This window comes from Microtus ochrogaster, chromosome 6 (genome assembly GCF_000317375.1).
Source record: "Microtus ochrogaster isolate Prairie Vole_2 chromosome 6, MicOch1.0, whole genome shotgun sequence".
Lineage (NCBI taxonomy): Eukaryota > Metazoa > Chordata > Mammalia > Rodentia > Cricetidae > Microtus > Microtus ochrogaster.
The window spans coordinates 58,425,034-58,440,434 of NC_022013.1; the positions used below are offsets into that span (position 1 = coordinate 58,425,034).

Sequence of the window (15,401 nt, forward strand, 5' to 3'; positions counted from 1 at the left end):
CCCCTGTCCAGAGGTGACACCACCTGCAATGGGCTGGGCCTTCCTGTATTAATCATCAATCAAGAAAATGCACCACAGATTTGCCCACTGGCCAGTCTAGTAGGGACATTTCCTTCATTAGGGTTCTCTCTCCCCAAATGACTCTGTGTCAAATTTGCACAAAAGTAGCCAGTACAGCTTTGTACCTCTTCCAGGTATAAACTCTACATTTTTGGTATAAAGGCTTTCCTTCTGGAAGACAGCACCCATCCCAAATAGTGACTGATATGGGGTAGACGTCAACTTCTCTCTCACGTAAGATTTTGTCGCAAATAGTCTAGAGCTGCTGTCAGGCCACCACGTTGTTGGGCATTGGCTCTGACCTCTCTAGGGTCCTGTCTTCATTGCTATAAACAAGGTTTGCACCGTGCCTTCATTGTGTTGGCAGCAGAGGGAAGGAAGAGACACATTGCTTCTGAAGAGCATAGCAAGAAGCTACACACAGTTTCTGCTCACTTCTCATGGGGCAGAATGTACCCCTACTGCTTGGTACATGGGACCTTAGAAATGTGGTCTGTGTTCCTGATAGTGCTCTTGGCTAGAGGGTTTCCATAGATGAGGAGCAAGGAGACTAGGGTTGGTCAGCAGTGTCTGTCTTGGGGTGGATCCTTAAATGGAACAGAGGGGATGTGGGGAACTGGAATGCATATCATTAGAATCTGTTCTTTGTGTGCCCTGGACCCTTCAGTTTTGTTGCTGTGATCCAATTGTCCATTCGTGCAGTTGTCACCAGTCTCTTGGGGCAGAAGCACCTAAGGATCAGACCAGTCTGGAACTCCTACTTATTTTGATCTTGGAAACATGTAGAGTTGAACTAAGGTGGAATAGTACTCTTGGATAAACCCATCCGTCCATCCATCCATCCATCCATCCATCCATCCATCCATCCATCCATCTGCCCATCACCTACTGTATACCTGGAGGGTTAGTGTCCTTTTATTTGTAGAGCTAACGTTAAAGAAGCCTATTGCATCATAGGGATATTTTTGTTAGAAAAACAGATACTGTTTGACATAGCTGAAGCTTTCTCCCCCTCCACACTGACACATCAACTCAGTATCCCTTCTAAAACTGTTGCAGATACTGCACACTGACCCACCCTCTTGTCGACAGGGTCAGAGATTTTAGTATGCGAGCCCTTTAGATTTCAAGATTTTTAGATCATATTTTTAAGTCAGGGTTACCAAGAGGAAATTGACTGAACCCCTCACTATTGTAGCAACATTTCTTCTTGCCCCTGTTCATTAAAAACAGGAAAGATACCTACTCTTCCTCCTCTTTAACTCACTCTGGATCTCAGTCCTTTGGAGATAGTAGTGATGTCATGCTTTTGTTTTCTCTCTCTCTCTCTCTCTCTCTCTCTCTCTCTCTCTCTCTCTCTCTCTCTCATTCCCTAGCTGTTGAACATGCCCAATTTGCACAATGCATACTACCCTGTCTGTTTTTGGTCACTCTACCTCCATTCCTTTTTTTGGAGGAAAGTGTGGCATGTGTGTGCATACATGCATGTGTTCATGTATGTATATGTCTGTGTGTGCAATGCATGTGTGTGTTCATGCCTCTGTGTGTGTGGCAATGGGGCTCACAGAGAGGCATTCTCACAGAGGAGTTATGATAATGTTAATGGTGTGACAGAATCTGGTTCACCTGGGAGATGGGCCTCTGGCGATGCCTGTGAGAGATTATCTTGATTAAGTTAATTGATGTGGAAGAAAAATCAATCTTAATTATAAACGGGACAATTCCCTGAGTGGAGATCCTGGACTGAATGCAATGGAGAAAGTGAGCCGACATTAGCGCACATTTCTTCCTCTGTTTCCAGGTTAGGAATACAGTGTGACTGGCTCCCACTGCCTTGACTTCCTGCCATGGTGGACTATGGCCTAGAATTGACATAGAACAACCCATTTCTCTCTCAAGCTGCTTTTATCAGAGTATTTGATCACAGCAGGGAAAGAAGCTAAGACAGGAGTTAGTGCCTTCTCCCAAGGCGGCAGTATCAGGGTGCAGCATCAGGAGGCACTGCGTCATCTGGCTTCTGTCTTGCAGAGACAAGCTGGCTCTTGACATCAGCTTCCAGGGGTGTTTCCTGCAGTTTCCCCACACACTGCCCTTTTGCTTAGCTTAACCAGAATTAGCGTGTGACATAGAGCATATTAAAAATCAAACAAAAGTCCAGGCAGTGGAGGCGCATGCCTTTAATTCCAGCACTTGGGAGGCAGAAGCAGGCTGATCTCTGTGAGTTTGAGGCCAGCCTGGTCTACAAGAGCTAGTTCCAGGACAGCCACCGTTGTTACACAAAGAAATCCAAAAACAAACAAATTAAAAAAGTCAGATAAAGGGAACAGAACCAACTGAAATAAGAAGAGCTTTCTTGACCCTCATCTTTCCAGGGACATCTGTCTTCTCCCCTTCATGGCCAAGCTCTAGTTGACTAGGTACACACCATGTTGGTGTCTCTAGGTACACACCTTGTTGGTGTCTCCTCTCCTAGCTATTCCTCTACCCGTTCCAGAAGTGTCTGCCTCCAGCACCTCTCTGAACAATATGCTCTAGTGCCCTGGGTCACCCCGGGATAGCTGTTTTCTTATATCTGGTCTGGTTCTCAGTCCTTGCCACTTGATCTCTCATCACTGGGTTTCTAAGCCTTTCTCTCACTCACTTTTTTTTTAAAGATTTTTATTCCTTTATTATGCACACAGTGTCCTGCCTGCACATTTCTACCTCAAAGAGGGCACCAGATCTCATTATAGGTGGTCGTGAGCCCCCATGTGGTTGCTGGGACTTGAACTTAGGACCCGAGGAAGAGCAGGCAGTGCTCTTAACCTCTGAGCCATCTCTCCAGCCCCATCTCATTCATCTTTTTTCTCTGAAGATCTTACCTCTGAGACATTAGAGGTCACTCCTGTGTCTATGATGCTCAGACCTCCTAAGGAACTCCTGCTTCTCTACTGAGTGACATTGTCTCAATGTGCCCGCTATGAGCTTCTGAGAACATTCCATGACTGCTCCTCTCAGAAAACGACACTCGGCCCACATGGTTACCAAGCCAGGTACACCTCCTCTTACCACAATGCTCCACAATGCTCTACATTCCTCCCCACTCCCAACAGTCCTGCGAGTACCTCCAGATCCTAGCACAGGAGGGACTTGGTAAATTGTGATCAGCTGAGTGACAGCAGCAAGAGCATTGCACAGAACACTTTCACAACGCCAGCCTCCCCACAGTCATGAGATAGGGAGGCAATTACCATTGCTTATCAGATGAAGAAACGGATCCCAGAGAGATAAACAGTCTTGCCTGGGTGTGGGACCACAGGGTAAAGGAATATGCTGGAAGTTGGAGGTCCCCATCCCAGACTCTTCGTGGGTCACTACTAGAGCCAGGGCAGCCTCCTTGCCAAGTCATGGGACTAGTGAGCCAAGATGCCAAGAACAAGGTGATGTTCAGAGGTCCTGGTGGCATGGTCCAATCAGCCCATGCCTGTGTGTATCTAGTATGGCAGACATCTATTGACATCCAGCTCTGAGCAGGCTTCCTTGGAGCACACAGGGCCAGGCTCTTGTCAGGATGCCCTGGTACCTAAGATCCTAGGGCGTGGAGGCCTGGGTCTGGCTCTCAGTGTGGCCACGTTTACTTTACCCCTTCTTGGGACTCAAGTGACTTCTCTGGAAAGGGAGTATGAGCACGAGAAGAGTGGTGGATTCTGGGAAGGCCAGGCATTGACTAGTGTCACCTGGCACAGAAATTTTCTCTGGGCCATTTGGGCAGGATCCCTCAGGCAGGCTGAAAGAAGTGTGGAAGCCAGAACCTGTTTCTATGGTGCTCATCTCTTCCTGGATGGCTGCCTTCCTAAACTGGAGAGACTACGTTGAGGCCCCGGTGGAATCTAGGTCTTTCTGAGAAGATAGAGATCCCCCAACTGGGTGAGACACAAAGATGGTGTTGTCCGGAAGGAGTCTAGACAACCACGGTCAAGTTGGAGTCCCCAGGGCTGCTGTCAACAAAGGAGGGTGACACTGGAACTCGGAAGAAGCCCAGGCTTCTCTTACCATGTGGCCTTGGGTACCAGGAAATCCTTGAGGGTGGACTAATGGAGTGGTCTGGCCAGATCTGGATGGGGTGGCTTATTGTCCTGTGTGTCTGGAGATGTGGATGAAATGTCAGGGAGCTCCTAGGTCTCCGAAGAGACCAGGTATTCCTGGAGTCTGTAGAGTTTTTAGGAAGGGACAGGAAGGACCAAGGAAGAAAATATCAATGTTTCCGGAAATTATAAGAGAAGCATTTAGCAGTCACTATGTATGTCAGCTCTTAGCATCCCTGAGGCAGGCTGGGAAACTGGAGGCCTCAGTTGGATTGGGTCAGAGGGCAAGGGTGGAAGTGGTCCTGCACTTCCACAGGTGACAGGATATCAAGAAAGCTGACCTCGAAGGACGTGGCTGAGAAAGTGACTTTGGAGAAGGAGACTATGAAGTTGGGTGCCTGGGGCCTGGGCAGGTGCCCTGAGGTCTAGACTAGGATCCTAAACCAGAAAGGCCTGGGCTCAAGGTTGGGTTTCTCCCTGAGGTGAGTGTAGGGCTGAGAAAATAGTATTGTTGGATGGAGGGCAGATGATTCCCTAACCAGTGTCTGTACAAGGTCTCAAGAGAGCAGGACCTGGGGGAAAGATCTCTAGAGCAGGGTCTGAGGCCCAGAGCTGTGAAAGGAAGGGCAGGATGAGAAAGAACATGGGGGCAGATCCTTGAGGGTCTGCAGATCCTGGTGCCAGAGGGAGGAGTTGGGGCGGGCAAAGCTCTGAGGGATCTGGAGGATTTGAGGAGCTAACCATGAAAGGTGGGAGGTGGTGTGACTGCGACCCGATAGTGGCGCCCTTTGGGGATGGGAGACTGGAACACACCGGTCGGCCATGTCCAGAGGGCTGCAAAGATGGAAAATTCCACAGTGGGGAAACCGCCTTGAGGAGGGGTCGGGAAGGGGGTGGGGGCTGTGCGCCCTTGGGGGCGGGGTCTAGAGGAGTGGGCCTGGGGGCGGGGCCGAGACAGGGGGCGGGCCCGGGGTGCAGAGACAGTGGAGAGGCGGGCGCGCCCAGGTGAAAAAGCCGCTCCCCCCCAACCCCAGCGCCCCTGCACCGGGTACCAGCGCCAACCTCCCTGTCTGCTCCTCGGCAGTGAGGGCTCCGCGGTCGACTGCACCTCGGCTGGCCAGACCCGGTGCGGCCCCGGCTCCATCTTGGCGCCTGGCACCTGTGGCGACAGCAAGCGCAGCGCTTCAGTCGGCCTGCGCGGCCCCGGCGGCGACAGGGTGAGAGGCTAGCCCTGGTGGGTGCCAGGGTGGGGTGGACGGCGCCCCCCTTCCTGCAACCCTGAACCCACTCCTCCTCGCTGCCTGCGCCGCATTCCTTCGCACTGTCGCCTCCCCTTGCCCTCTTGGGTCCTCTTTTCCGCGTCTCCTCTGCCCAGCCCCCGGGTTTTTGTTTTGTTTGTTTGTTTTTTGTTTTTCTCGGCCCCGGACCTGTGTTCATTGGCCTCCGCCCCGCTTCTCTTTGCTTTTTCCCTCCCGGTTTCCTCCTCTCTTCCATCCGCATTCCCCACCCTGTCTTCTGTTGCCAGCACCCCGCCCTCTTCTGCCAGGGAGCTCCTCTACTCGCGAGCTCCCTGCCCCATGTCCTTTGAGCCACCGTCTTTGTCCTGGAAAGGTCTGTAGCCTAGTTCCGAGGCTTATGTTGGGTCCTTCTTCCTGAGAGCCCAGTGGGCTTTGCTGTGGAGGTGCGGGGTACGGAGTCCTGGTCAAGGAGGTTGCGTGGTGTGTGGTGCGTTCAGGCCTTTGCCCGCAGCAGGGGCGGCCTGTGTTTGGCGTGCAGAGTGCCGCTTTGTGTACCAATGCTCTTTTCTGCAGGCTCACACTGCATATCGGCCTGTGCCTTGATCTCTGGGGTGACCACTGTGAGGCGTGTGCCCATGCTGGGGAGTGCAGGTAGGATCACAGGGGTCACCGGGGCTGCTTCCATGCTGTGACAGACCCACTAGAAGCTCCTCTGAGGGAGTGAGCAAACCATCACCACCGGGCCAGGCTCAGGCTTAGGCTCGGGGACTCTTAGGGCTTTAGATCTCTCAGTGGCGAGCAGGGTGGCATCTTGGAGGTTGTTGCCCCACACTTACCCCAAGAACCTGTTCCCAGCATTCTTCTGTCTTTAGACACTATGTTCTTTAGATGAGGTTAGAAGCTATGAGGGACTAGTTTTAGCCTCGGAACTCTTTTAGAAATATTCCCAGCTGCGTTCCCCAATTTTGGCCTGAGTGTTCCTGTTAGACCCTGCATTTGCTCTGGAAATGGATCAAGCCACCTGCCATTAGTGGTCACACACACCCTTCTGTACGAGGGACTGGAGGGATTTGTAGGGCGTATCCCTTCCTGGTCCTTGAGTAACTTCTGTATTTTAACTGTGACTGGTCCTGGTTCTCCCCTCACCCCCTGCTCCTCACATTTGTGGCTTTCTGGATACAGAGGCTGCCACCTACACACCTGCTCCTTGTGAGAGCACTTGTATGGATGACATGGCGTGGCCTACGATGGGCCCCTTTAGGAGTCTGCATGGGTACACCCCCAGGGTCTAGGCTTCTCAGATGAGCTGAGAACGGGACCGAGTAAAATCAGCAGTCTCAGGCTGGGCTAGCCTGCAAGTTTCTGAAAATTTGGTGGGGGGGGGGGGTTCTTATTCAAAATGACAATGATTGCTTGCTGTCTGTGAGGGTGGTTGATTCTTTAGTTGTTGACAGTCGAGCAATGACAGACCACGTGACACCAGCCACAGCCATTATGACTGATACATTAAGCAAGGCCAGAGAAACAACATCAAGGAAGAACAGTATTACTCAACACGAATGCTCTTGGAAATGTGTGCCTTTTATGTCATGCTAAAACATCTTGCCAGGGGAGTGTCTTTGTGTGGGAATGTACATGTGAGTGTAGGTGCCTGTGGGAGACCAGAGACATCTGATCCTTTGGAGCTGGAGTTGCAGGTAGCTGAGAGTCACCCAACGTGAGGGGTGGGAGCCAACTTCAGGTCCTCTGCAAGAGCGGTGTGTGTCCTTAACCACTGAGCCACCTCTCCAGCTACATCCCAGGATCTCTTTTGGGTAAAACTAGAAGCTGCCCATGACTGTAACATGAATTTTTAGGCATGCGGCATGTACACTTCAGCATATGCATAGTCTGCCTAGGTGAAAGTTTAAGATAGGCCCTGGGAAACTACGTGATAAAATAGGCACTGGGGAAACTGGCAATGTCACAGGATAGAGTAAGGTAAGCAAGAATTAAAAGATGAAGCTTACCTGTTGAGCATGTTGGTGGTTTCCAGAAAGGGTATCATTGCTTCTAGAGCATCCCTAGTGCTAATTCTTACAATGCTGTGGTCTCAAGACTTCCCAGCAACCTTGTAGGGTAGGACTAACTTTACAAGGAGGAGTTTACATGCATGTCACAATGTGGGCTGAGTGGGCACCTTGGTCTTCCTACCGAGCATGTCCTAGATTCCTGGGCTGGCAAATATTGGAGCCTCTGACCAAGTGGATCTCTTTGGCTAAGCTAGTCTGGAAGTTTCTGCAAAGCTGGGGTTTGTAATGCAAAATGCTATTGGTTGCTTGCTGCACATGAGGGTGGTTTGTGCTGTGGTGAGGCTTTAAGTTGGCCATTTGCAGCTGCAGATTCTTTGACATTTTTTTAATTGCTCCACTCTGCCACTTGTGGAGTAGTGAGCTAAATGAAGTAACCAATAGATACACAGCTTCCCACTGGGGTCTCTGTGGTCACTGGTCTCTCTGGGGGATGGATTTGTCTGGGTAGGTAGGTGCAACATTTTCCTTGCTGATGGCTTTTCAATAGGTCGGGCTGGGGTTCCCTCAGTCTTGTCCCACCTATTTCCTCTGGAGGCCAAGGGACTGGCCTGTTCTTTATTGTAATTTCCCTAAGAGGATCCAAATAGTGGGATCTCACAGGTGCCCACAGGACTTTCAGTCTGCAGGTGTCTTTCTGCCCTCCTTATCCCATGCAGACTAACAGTCAGGCAGAGAGTGTGGGCAGCGGTCAAGCTTCGCTCCCTCCCATGTAGCTCCATTGGCATGTCAGAAAACACCATTGGGAGCACAGAGGCAGGGTTGGGTACCAGAACTCCAGGTGTTTACAGTGGTCAGGTCAGCGAGTCACTGTGCCGAGGACCTCATAGACTCACAGGCTTGATTTCTCGCTGAGCCACTACTCAGCCCTATGCCCTTGGTCAGGTCACTAAGCTTCTGAGTGGTGGCCTCATTTGTAGAATGGGGATGATGAATTGCATCATGAGGTTGCTGTGACAGTGGATTGAGACAGTATTTGCAGAGGCTATGGCTGAGCCTGCAGCATTCCCAGCTGGCCTCGTCGTCACTGGAACTGCCTTTAGCTTTAGCACTTTCCCAACTGGCCGTTGGGTGCTAGCACTCCCTAAGGGCAGTCCTGGACCAGAGTCCTTCCTTTGTCACCCATCCGGTCTGGCTTTGGGCATGAGGAACAGCTAGGATGGGACCACTCCTTACCGAACTGGCTGTGTGCAGTGTGGCTTGGCCCAATACAGTGGCCATCAGCCACATGTGGCCAGTTATTTAAATGATCAGAAACAGTTTCTCGGTCACCGTATTTGCATGACAAGTGCTCAGGTGCCATATGTGGCTAGTGTCCACCACGTGACAGGGCAAGGGTTAGCCTTTCCATCAAAGCCTGCAGTTGTACTGGACCGGACTCTGCCCTTAGGCTTCAAGACTTCTCCTGCTGTCCTGAACTCGAGGCAGGGAGGTATTTCCTGCAGCAGAAGTTGAGTTCAGGAACCCCGCCACATTCCATTTCGGTCATGCTCACCCGGCAGGGTGGTTGGTTTTCTGTCAGTCTTTATCAGCCTAAGGTAGGTGGGGAGGACTGGGATTGCCTAAACCAAAACTGTCGCCTTCTGTATCTGCCTTGCCTCTCTAGCCCATCCCTTCTGACAGAGAGTCCCAAGGTGATCGTCCCCATTTCAGGAGGGTTGGGCTGGCCCAGTTATCCTGACCCTCTGGCCCTACCCATGTCCCAATCTACCTGTCACTTTGCTGTGTCCCTGACTACTTGCTCCTCCTGGGTACCTTCTCCTTCTCTCCCCAGTCTTGGTTTCCATAATTCTCCAGAAAGCTTTCTCCTATCATCCCTGTGAGTTCCTTGTCTTGGCAGGGTCTCTCCTCAGGCAGCTTTGGGCACTTAGCCTACTCCTCCGTGGCCTTGTTTTTAAGTTCATTTTCTCTGTCTGCCATATGGTAGCTGGCCTCCTATTGCCAGCTGCACATCCAGGGCAGGGTGCTAATCTGATGGTGAGTACCAGATCATAGCCCTGACTCTGCTACCTTTGGGCTCAGGGGAGTGGGGCTGAGGGTCAGCCAGAGCGTTTTGTCCTGGCTCCATGATTCTGAAGCCAAGGATGGAGACAGCCCAGCTGGGCCAGCTGGGAAAGGTCCTCAGGAGGAGATGGTGGGGGTGAAAAGGGGTTGTGTTGAGTTTAGGCAGATCTGGGTGGGGGGCAGGGCGGGGTGGTGATGGTAGATTTTGTGCTGGAATAGCCACACCAGGAAGAGAGTTGACATTTTGCAGAGGGTATGTCTGATTTTTAGGTATTTTTTTCTCTCACTGCTGGATGGTCATCCCCGGGAATAGCAAGCACTAAATGATTCCCACGTTCCTAGCTGCGGAACAGTGAGTGCAGCGTTCAGCAGGGGCTCAGGAAATGGCTGCAGATGAACAAACAGAGTGAGGGCCAGCATTAAGGGCTGATGGCAATGTCTCCCTGTCCTAGGGGCGGGCGAGCGTCAGGATCCCTGCTCCCCTTCACCCTGACAGGACAGTCTGAAACGTGTCACCGTTCAGTAGGTCAGGCTGGAGAGGATGGTGGAAGAGCATGAGGAGAACCAGAGGAGTTATCAGCTTATCCATACCCATTGCTTCCATATCCCACAAACCTGTCCCCAGGAGACCCCAGTACCTTTCCAAGTGGATGCTGCCAGTCATGCTGCCTGTTACAGGCTTTCTGTTTTGGTTGGCTGAGAGCTGTTTTCCCACAGCCTCCCGATGATGCCACATGACTGCTCCTAGGCCCCCAGCTCACTTGGCCTTCCCCCTAGGTTCCCCTCCCCTTGGCCCCCACACCCACACCTATCTCATAAGTATGGCAAACAGCTGGCATGGTGGTGGTCTCCAGTGCCCATTTCTGGAGCGGTGATTATTAGATATTTGCAATGTCATCTCTGCGACACATGCCAAGCCTGGTGTGGCTGGTATGTGTCTTGTCCCTTTTATCCTTATGGCTCTAATCAGTCAGGCAGGCTGGGACAGAAGCTACTTCCTCCATGTGCCTATCACAGTGTAAGCTCAGAGAAGCACGCAGGTGACATGCCAACACCCAACTTGGCTTCACTAACTTTTTTTTCTCTCTTGTAGGCAACCATGAGTTCTAGCCAACCTGAACCTGGTGCCCGGGAATCCCAAAGTCCCCGCCCACAGCCCCTGTCCCAGAGTTCTTCCAGCTTGCTGTGTGAGGGCCGGGAGCAGAGACCAGAGCTGCGTAAGAGTGCCAGCAGCACTGTATGGCACACGCAGCCAGGAGAGGCCAGCACGAGTGCCCGGACTCTGGAGGAAGAGGGGTGCCAGACCGAGAGTATGGAACAAGCACAGGCGCCGAGCCCTTGGTCACAGGGTGGTGCTGGAGGCCACTGGAGAAGCAGGACTGTCGGCAATGTGTCTACCATGGGCATCAGTGACCTGTGTCGCCTGCGGGCTCCCAGCGTGGCAGCTGTGCAGAGGAGCCACTCAGACTTGGTCCATAGTGCCCAGACCCGGGGTCGTGGCGGTGCTCAGAAGGCCAGTCTCAGCTGTTCTGCCCTTGGCAGCTCACCTGTCCAGAGGGCTCACCTGCAGCCTGGGAGTGTTGCTGGTCCAGATGGCCAGACTCCTGCAGTCCTGCAGAGTGACCTGGCTCCGGAGGATGGGACTTCTAAACCAACCCACATGTTGGGGGAGAGTCAGGTGTTGGTGCCAACTGTAGAACTGGAAGGCACGGCTGGTCTCATCAGCAGTCCCCAGGGTGGACCCAAAGCGACTGGACAGTCATCTACCACTTCCTGCCAGGCTCTGCCCCCAGCTGCTCTGCTCTGCACAATGAGGGAGACTGCATCTGGTGGCTGCTGCCATGTTCTGGCCTTTCCCAAATTGGTAGCATCCGTGAGCGAGTCTGGGTTGCAGGCTCAGTGTGGGATGAAATTCCACTGTACGTTGCCTGGAGGGGTTTCTGGGCATCCTCACTGCTGTGTCCACCCTTGGGTGCCTACAGGGCTAGCCACAGAGTCTGGCTCCAGGACCAAAGATGTGTGGACCATGACCTCAGCCACTGACTTGGCCTTGGGTGTGGCCTCAGCCCAGGATGCTGGGGTTCAGGTAGCTCCAGTGGCAGCCTGCAAGGCTGTGGCGACCAGCCCGTCCCTGGAAGCACCTGAGACTCTGAACATGTTTCCAGAGGTAGTGCTGGCGTCCAGCCTGGAAGAAGCATCATCGCCCGTGAGGGATGTGCGGTGGGATGCTGAGGGCATGACATGGGAGGTATATGGGGCCTCAGTGGATCCTGAGGTGCTTGGCATTGCCATCCAGAAGCACCTGGAGATGCAGTTTGAGCAGCTGCAGCAGGCACCAGCCAGCGAGGACAGTCTATCTACAGAGGGCCGCAGGGGCCCTCTGCGGGCCGTCATGCAGTCGCTGCGGCGCCCCAGCTGCTGTGGTTGCTCGGGAGCTGCTCCAGAATGAGGCACTGTGACCCTGAAGCAGGCCTGGACTCTAGACTTGGTCCTGGGCCAGTGATAGGCACAGCGAAGACTCGGTGTCACCAGAACCTACCCTCTCACTTGCACGCCAGCCTTGGGCTTGCGGTTCCATGCAGCTGGGCTGTCTTTTAAGGGCTTGATTCCCAAGAGCCATCTCTCCGTGCTGGCCTCTGGACTTGGGACAGGGATTTTGCATTGCACATCGGCGAAATCCTGGTCTCTTTCCTGTAATAGTACTTAACCTTTTGTTTAGTCCATCCGCAGAACTTGCTGTTACTCCCCCAGGAGTCTCGGTGGTTTTATTTAATAGCATTGCTAGGAAATAATGAATTTTTACATTACACAAGAGGCCCAGGTGGCAGGGATGCCTTGGTCCTAAGAGAACCAACATTGCTGGAGGCCCCTGCCTGCCATGCACTGTGCTTGTCACCTACATTGTTGTGGTTTTTCCTCTTTACTGTTCTTCTCAGATGTCACAGTAGAAGTCCGGCAAGGATCTAGCTAATGAGCTTTGTGGCAGACAGTGCAAAACAGTACAGAAGGCTTAGAGCTAGGGCTAGGTTGAGCCCTGGTGCTGGCTTGAGACATCTACCTACGCCTGCTCAGTGTAGCTGGGGACAGGAAGGACAAATTGAATGCCCGTTCTCTGCCAGGTTCTGTGGGTTTGTGAGGAGTGAGATGCAGTCACTGCACTGGAGTGCAGGGAGCAGAGCATTCCAGAAGGGCCACGTGTGTCACTTGGAGGGGGTTTCCAAAAGCCTGCCTCTGCAGGACACTGTATCAGGTTCCCCGCCTCAGGAAGTGGAGAACAAATAGCCATCTGTCCCCAAATGTGTGTCAGTGCTTGAAAGGGTGTCTTTCTCACCCTTCTCTATTGGATTTTATCCTAGCTGGTGCAGTTCTTCTGGGAGGGAGCTGGCTGGGGGCGGGAGGGCTGGGCTTGGGGTTCCCACCAGGTAGGAAATAGCGAGAGGCTCTGAATGTCAGGGTTAGCAGTGGCCTAGGGTGGGCTGGTCAGTGAGGACTAGTAGATCTGGGTGGGGAGAGGGGATACAGGGCCTGATTTTATTCCCCATGGGCTTCTCAAAGCCCAGGAGGATTGGGGTAGTCTGTTGAAGATCCTAGACACCTGGAATAGAACCCCTCAGATAGTTCCAGCATTATGTAGACTCAGGGCCTCAGATTTGGCTATGTTCATGTAGGATTGAAGCTGTAATAAGTTGTGCACTAGGGGCTGAAGCCACTCCTGGGATCCTGGGGCTTGAAAGACGGCTTATCTGCCCCGTCTGCAAGGTCCAGGCACTCACTGAAATAGGGAAAACTCCGCAACATGGCTTATGGTTTAGAGTAGAAATGGCATGTCAGTGGGTCAAAGAAACAAGGCAAGACAGGCTGGCTTTCTAGGTGAGAAAGCTCAGTTTTACAGGTACTATGCCTTTCCCAGGGAGCAAGCACATCCTTTAAAGTCCTGTGGGTGTGGGAATAGTTGTGTGATACAAAGCAAGTACTTTGTGTTCTGGGGTATGGCATGTGGTCACTCTGTCTCCTTCATACATGGGTACCAGCAGCCCAACCTTGGAGCCTGAATGGGAGTGAGCAGATCATTTTGGGGACATGGGGCAATGTCGTCTTCACACAGGGCCATAGCCAAGAAGGCTGTTGACACAGAGGGCTTGGGCAGGTGGACGGAGTGGGGACAGCTTAGAGATATCTGTTCTGTTGGGCTGGTAGGTTTGACTGTTCATCATCGGTTGGGAGGCTGGCTTGGTGCCTGAGATAAGCGTTACAGAATCTGCAGAAGGTGGGGGAAGATTCCCAATCCATGTGTATGAGTCTATTCAGTGAGAAGTCAAGGAGGCTGAGATCCTTTCATTTGGAGCAGGAGGGCAGTGAGGCCACTTTCTGGGACAAGCAAGGGCGGGTGGGTAGGCTCCCGAGGTCCATGTGAAGGGAAAAGACCACAGGGCTTGGCTGGTGCCAGTGAAACCCACTGCACGAAGACCTTCTTCTCTGACACATACAGATTTCAAGTTCATTGTTGGGCAGATTGTGCCAACCTGCAATTCCCATGCTGCACCTGGTACCGAGATGAAAGCCAGGTGGCCCACTAGGGTCAGAACAGACCAGCCAGCCACCCACTTAGCTTCATCCTGATTGATAAACATTTGTACAATGGTGCTAGAACCCGGTGCAGCCTGTGTGTTGGTTGGAACTCTTATAACACCCACTAGCTCATCACTACAGCTCTGTTCTCAGGCATGCCTGGGCACCTGTGATTTAGTTTCTGAACTGGACCCGTTCCCACTCTCTTACTGGGCCCCCTCCTGGGTAAGGCCTGATTTGGGTACTGGATCAGGGGCTGTTGAACATGGTCACTGACTTTCCTTATAGACAACTGCTCTTGGATTCTTGATTTCTGGCTGGACATTTGGGGTCCCCTTTGGAGGTGGTAGAACTCACTGTCTGTCTATGTTTGTCTAATTTTGAATTAAAAATAAATCCAAGTTGAGAGATCAGAGTTTTGCCAGGCCTTGGCAGAATTGGGGCATTGGGCATGGCTAGTCTTGTTTCCTTTGTTCTGGTAAATTCTGTCCTCTGAGGCATAAGCCCCAGAATTCAAGGGCTCTGTCTGTGTCCTGGTAGGTTTCCTCCTTCTGTGTTCTGGGACCACCCCCTTCTGTCTATTTGTTCTTTTTCTGAGGCACTTGGGGTCTTGGATAACTGAAGTCTGGCTTCTTGGACTTTACCCTCTGCCAGAACTACCTTCCTGTAGTAGTTCAAGGAGTAGAGGCCTTGTCTGGTTCCAGGCTGCATCGCGATCTTAGGGAACCACTTCAAATGTAGGCTCTTTGCCTGTTGTTGGTCCCAGTGCTGGGGAGGGTGGGAAGTCGAGAGAGGTCCTCTTCCACTGTGATGTCACCTGTTCTGGTCTCTGTCCCCTGGATATGTTAGATGATTATGAGAGTGGCTGACATGGGCCTTCCCCATGCAGGTTCTGATGATTTGCACTTGGGGTGGGCCACCATCACCTAGGAGTCTAGGGCTGGAGACTGAACTCTGTATTCACACTGATGTCACACTAGTCAAGACACCAGCCCTGAAGACCTGAAACTTCTTCAGCTCTAAAATGGAGTGGTCACAGAACTTCATCTTTGGCTTATGGGAATGGAGTTGCAGAACCCTCGTCAGGCACCTCCCTCCAGTTAGTGCTGGGCTCACACATTGGTGTTACCCAGTGTTTCATGGCCACGGGACAGGGCTAGTAGCTCTTTGCTGCTGACTTGGCTGCTCCTGTAGCCCATAGCCTATTCCCTTGATGTTTTTCCTTCAGCCTCATCCCAGGTTCTGCACCCCCAGGTTTGTGCCCTCTATAAGACATGTGCCTTCTGGCTGGGAGCCTTTGAAATCAGTTCCTAGAGCCACATGGGGGAGGAGATCGCTCCCGATTGGTCGGTAGAGGGGGACAGAAGCCCACCAAGGACATGCCTTGAGGTCAATCC

The 15,401-nt window shown here is 52.3% G+C and overlaps 1 protein-coding gene across 2 annotated transcripts; it reads left to right on the plus strand.

Moving 5' to 3' along the window:
• The first annotated feature begins 5,136 nt into the window (after nt 1-5,136).
• Gprin2 (G protein regulated inducer of neurite outgrowth 2) lies at nt 5,137-12,826 on the plus strand. 2 transcript variants are annotated; one of them, XM_026779621.1, is made up of 3 exons: nt 5,137-5,341; nt 5,936-6,013; nt 10,529-12,826. In XM_026779621.1, the coding sequence occupies exon 3, from the start codon at nt 10,535-10,537 to the stop codon at nt 11,882-11,884; it is 1,350 nt and encodes a 449-aa protein (XP_026635422.1). In that variant the 5' UTR covers nt 5,137-5,341; nt 5,936-6,013; nt 10,529-10,534; the 3' UTR covers nt 11,885-12,826. The 2 variants fall into 2 exon arrangements, with proteins under 2 accessions (XP_026635422.1, XP_005348673.1); XM_005348616.2 differs by lacking the exon at nt 5,936-6,013.
• Nucleotides 12,827-15,401: the final 2,575 nt, after the last annotated feature.

Bases quoted from the DNA above. Each gene is read 5' to 3' on its own strand.
- Gprin2 (XM_026779621.1), top strand. From the start codon at position 10,535: ATGAGTTCTAGCCAACCTGAACCTGGTGCCCGGGAATCCCAAAGTCCC.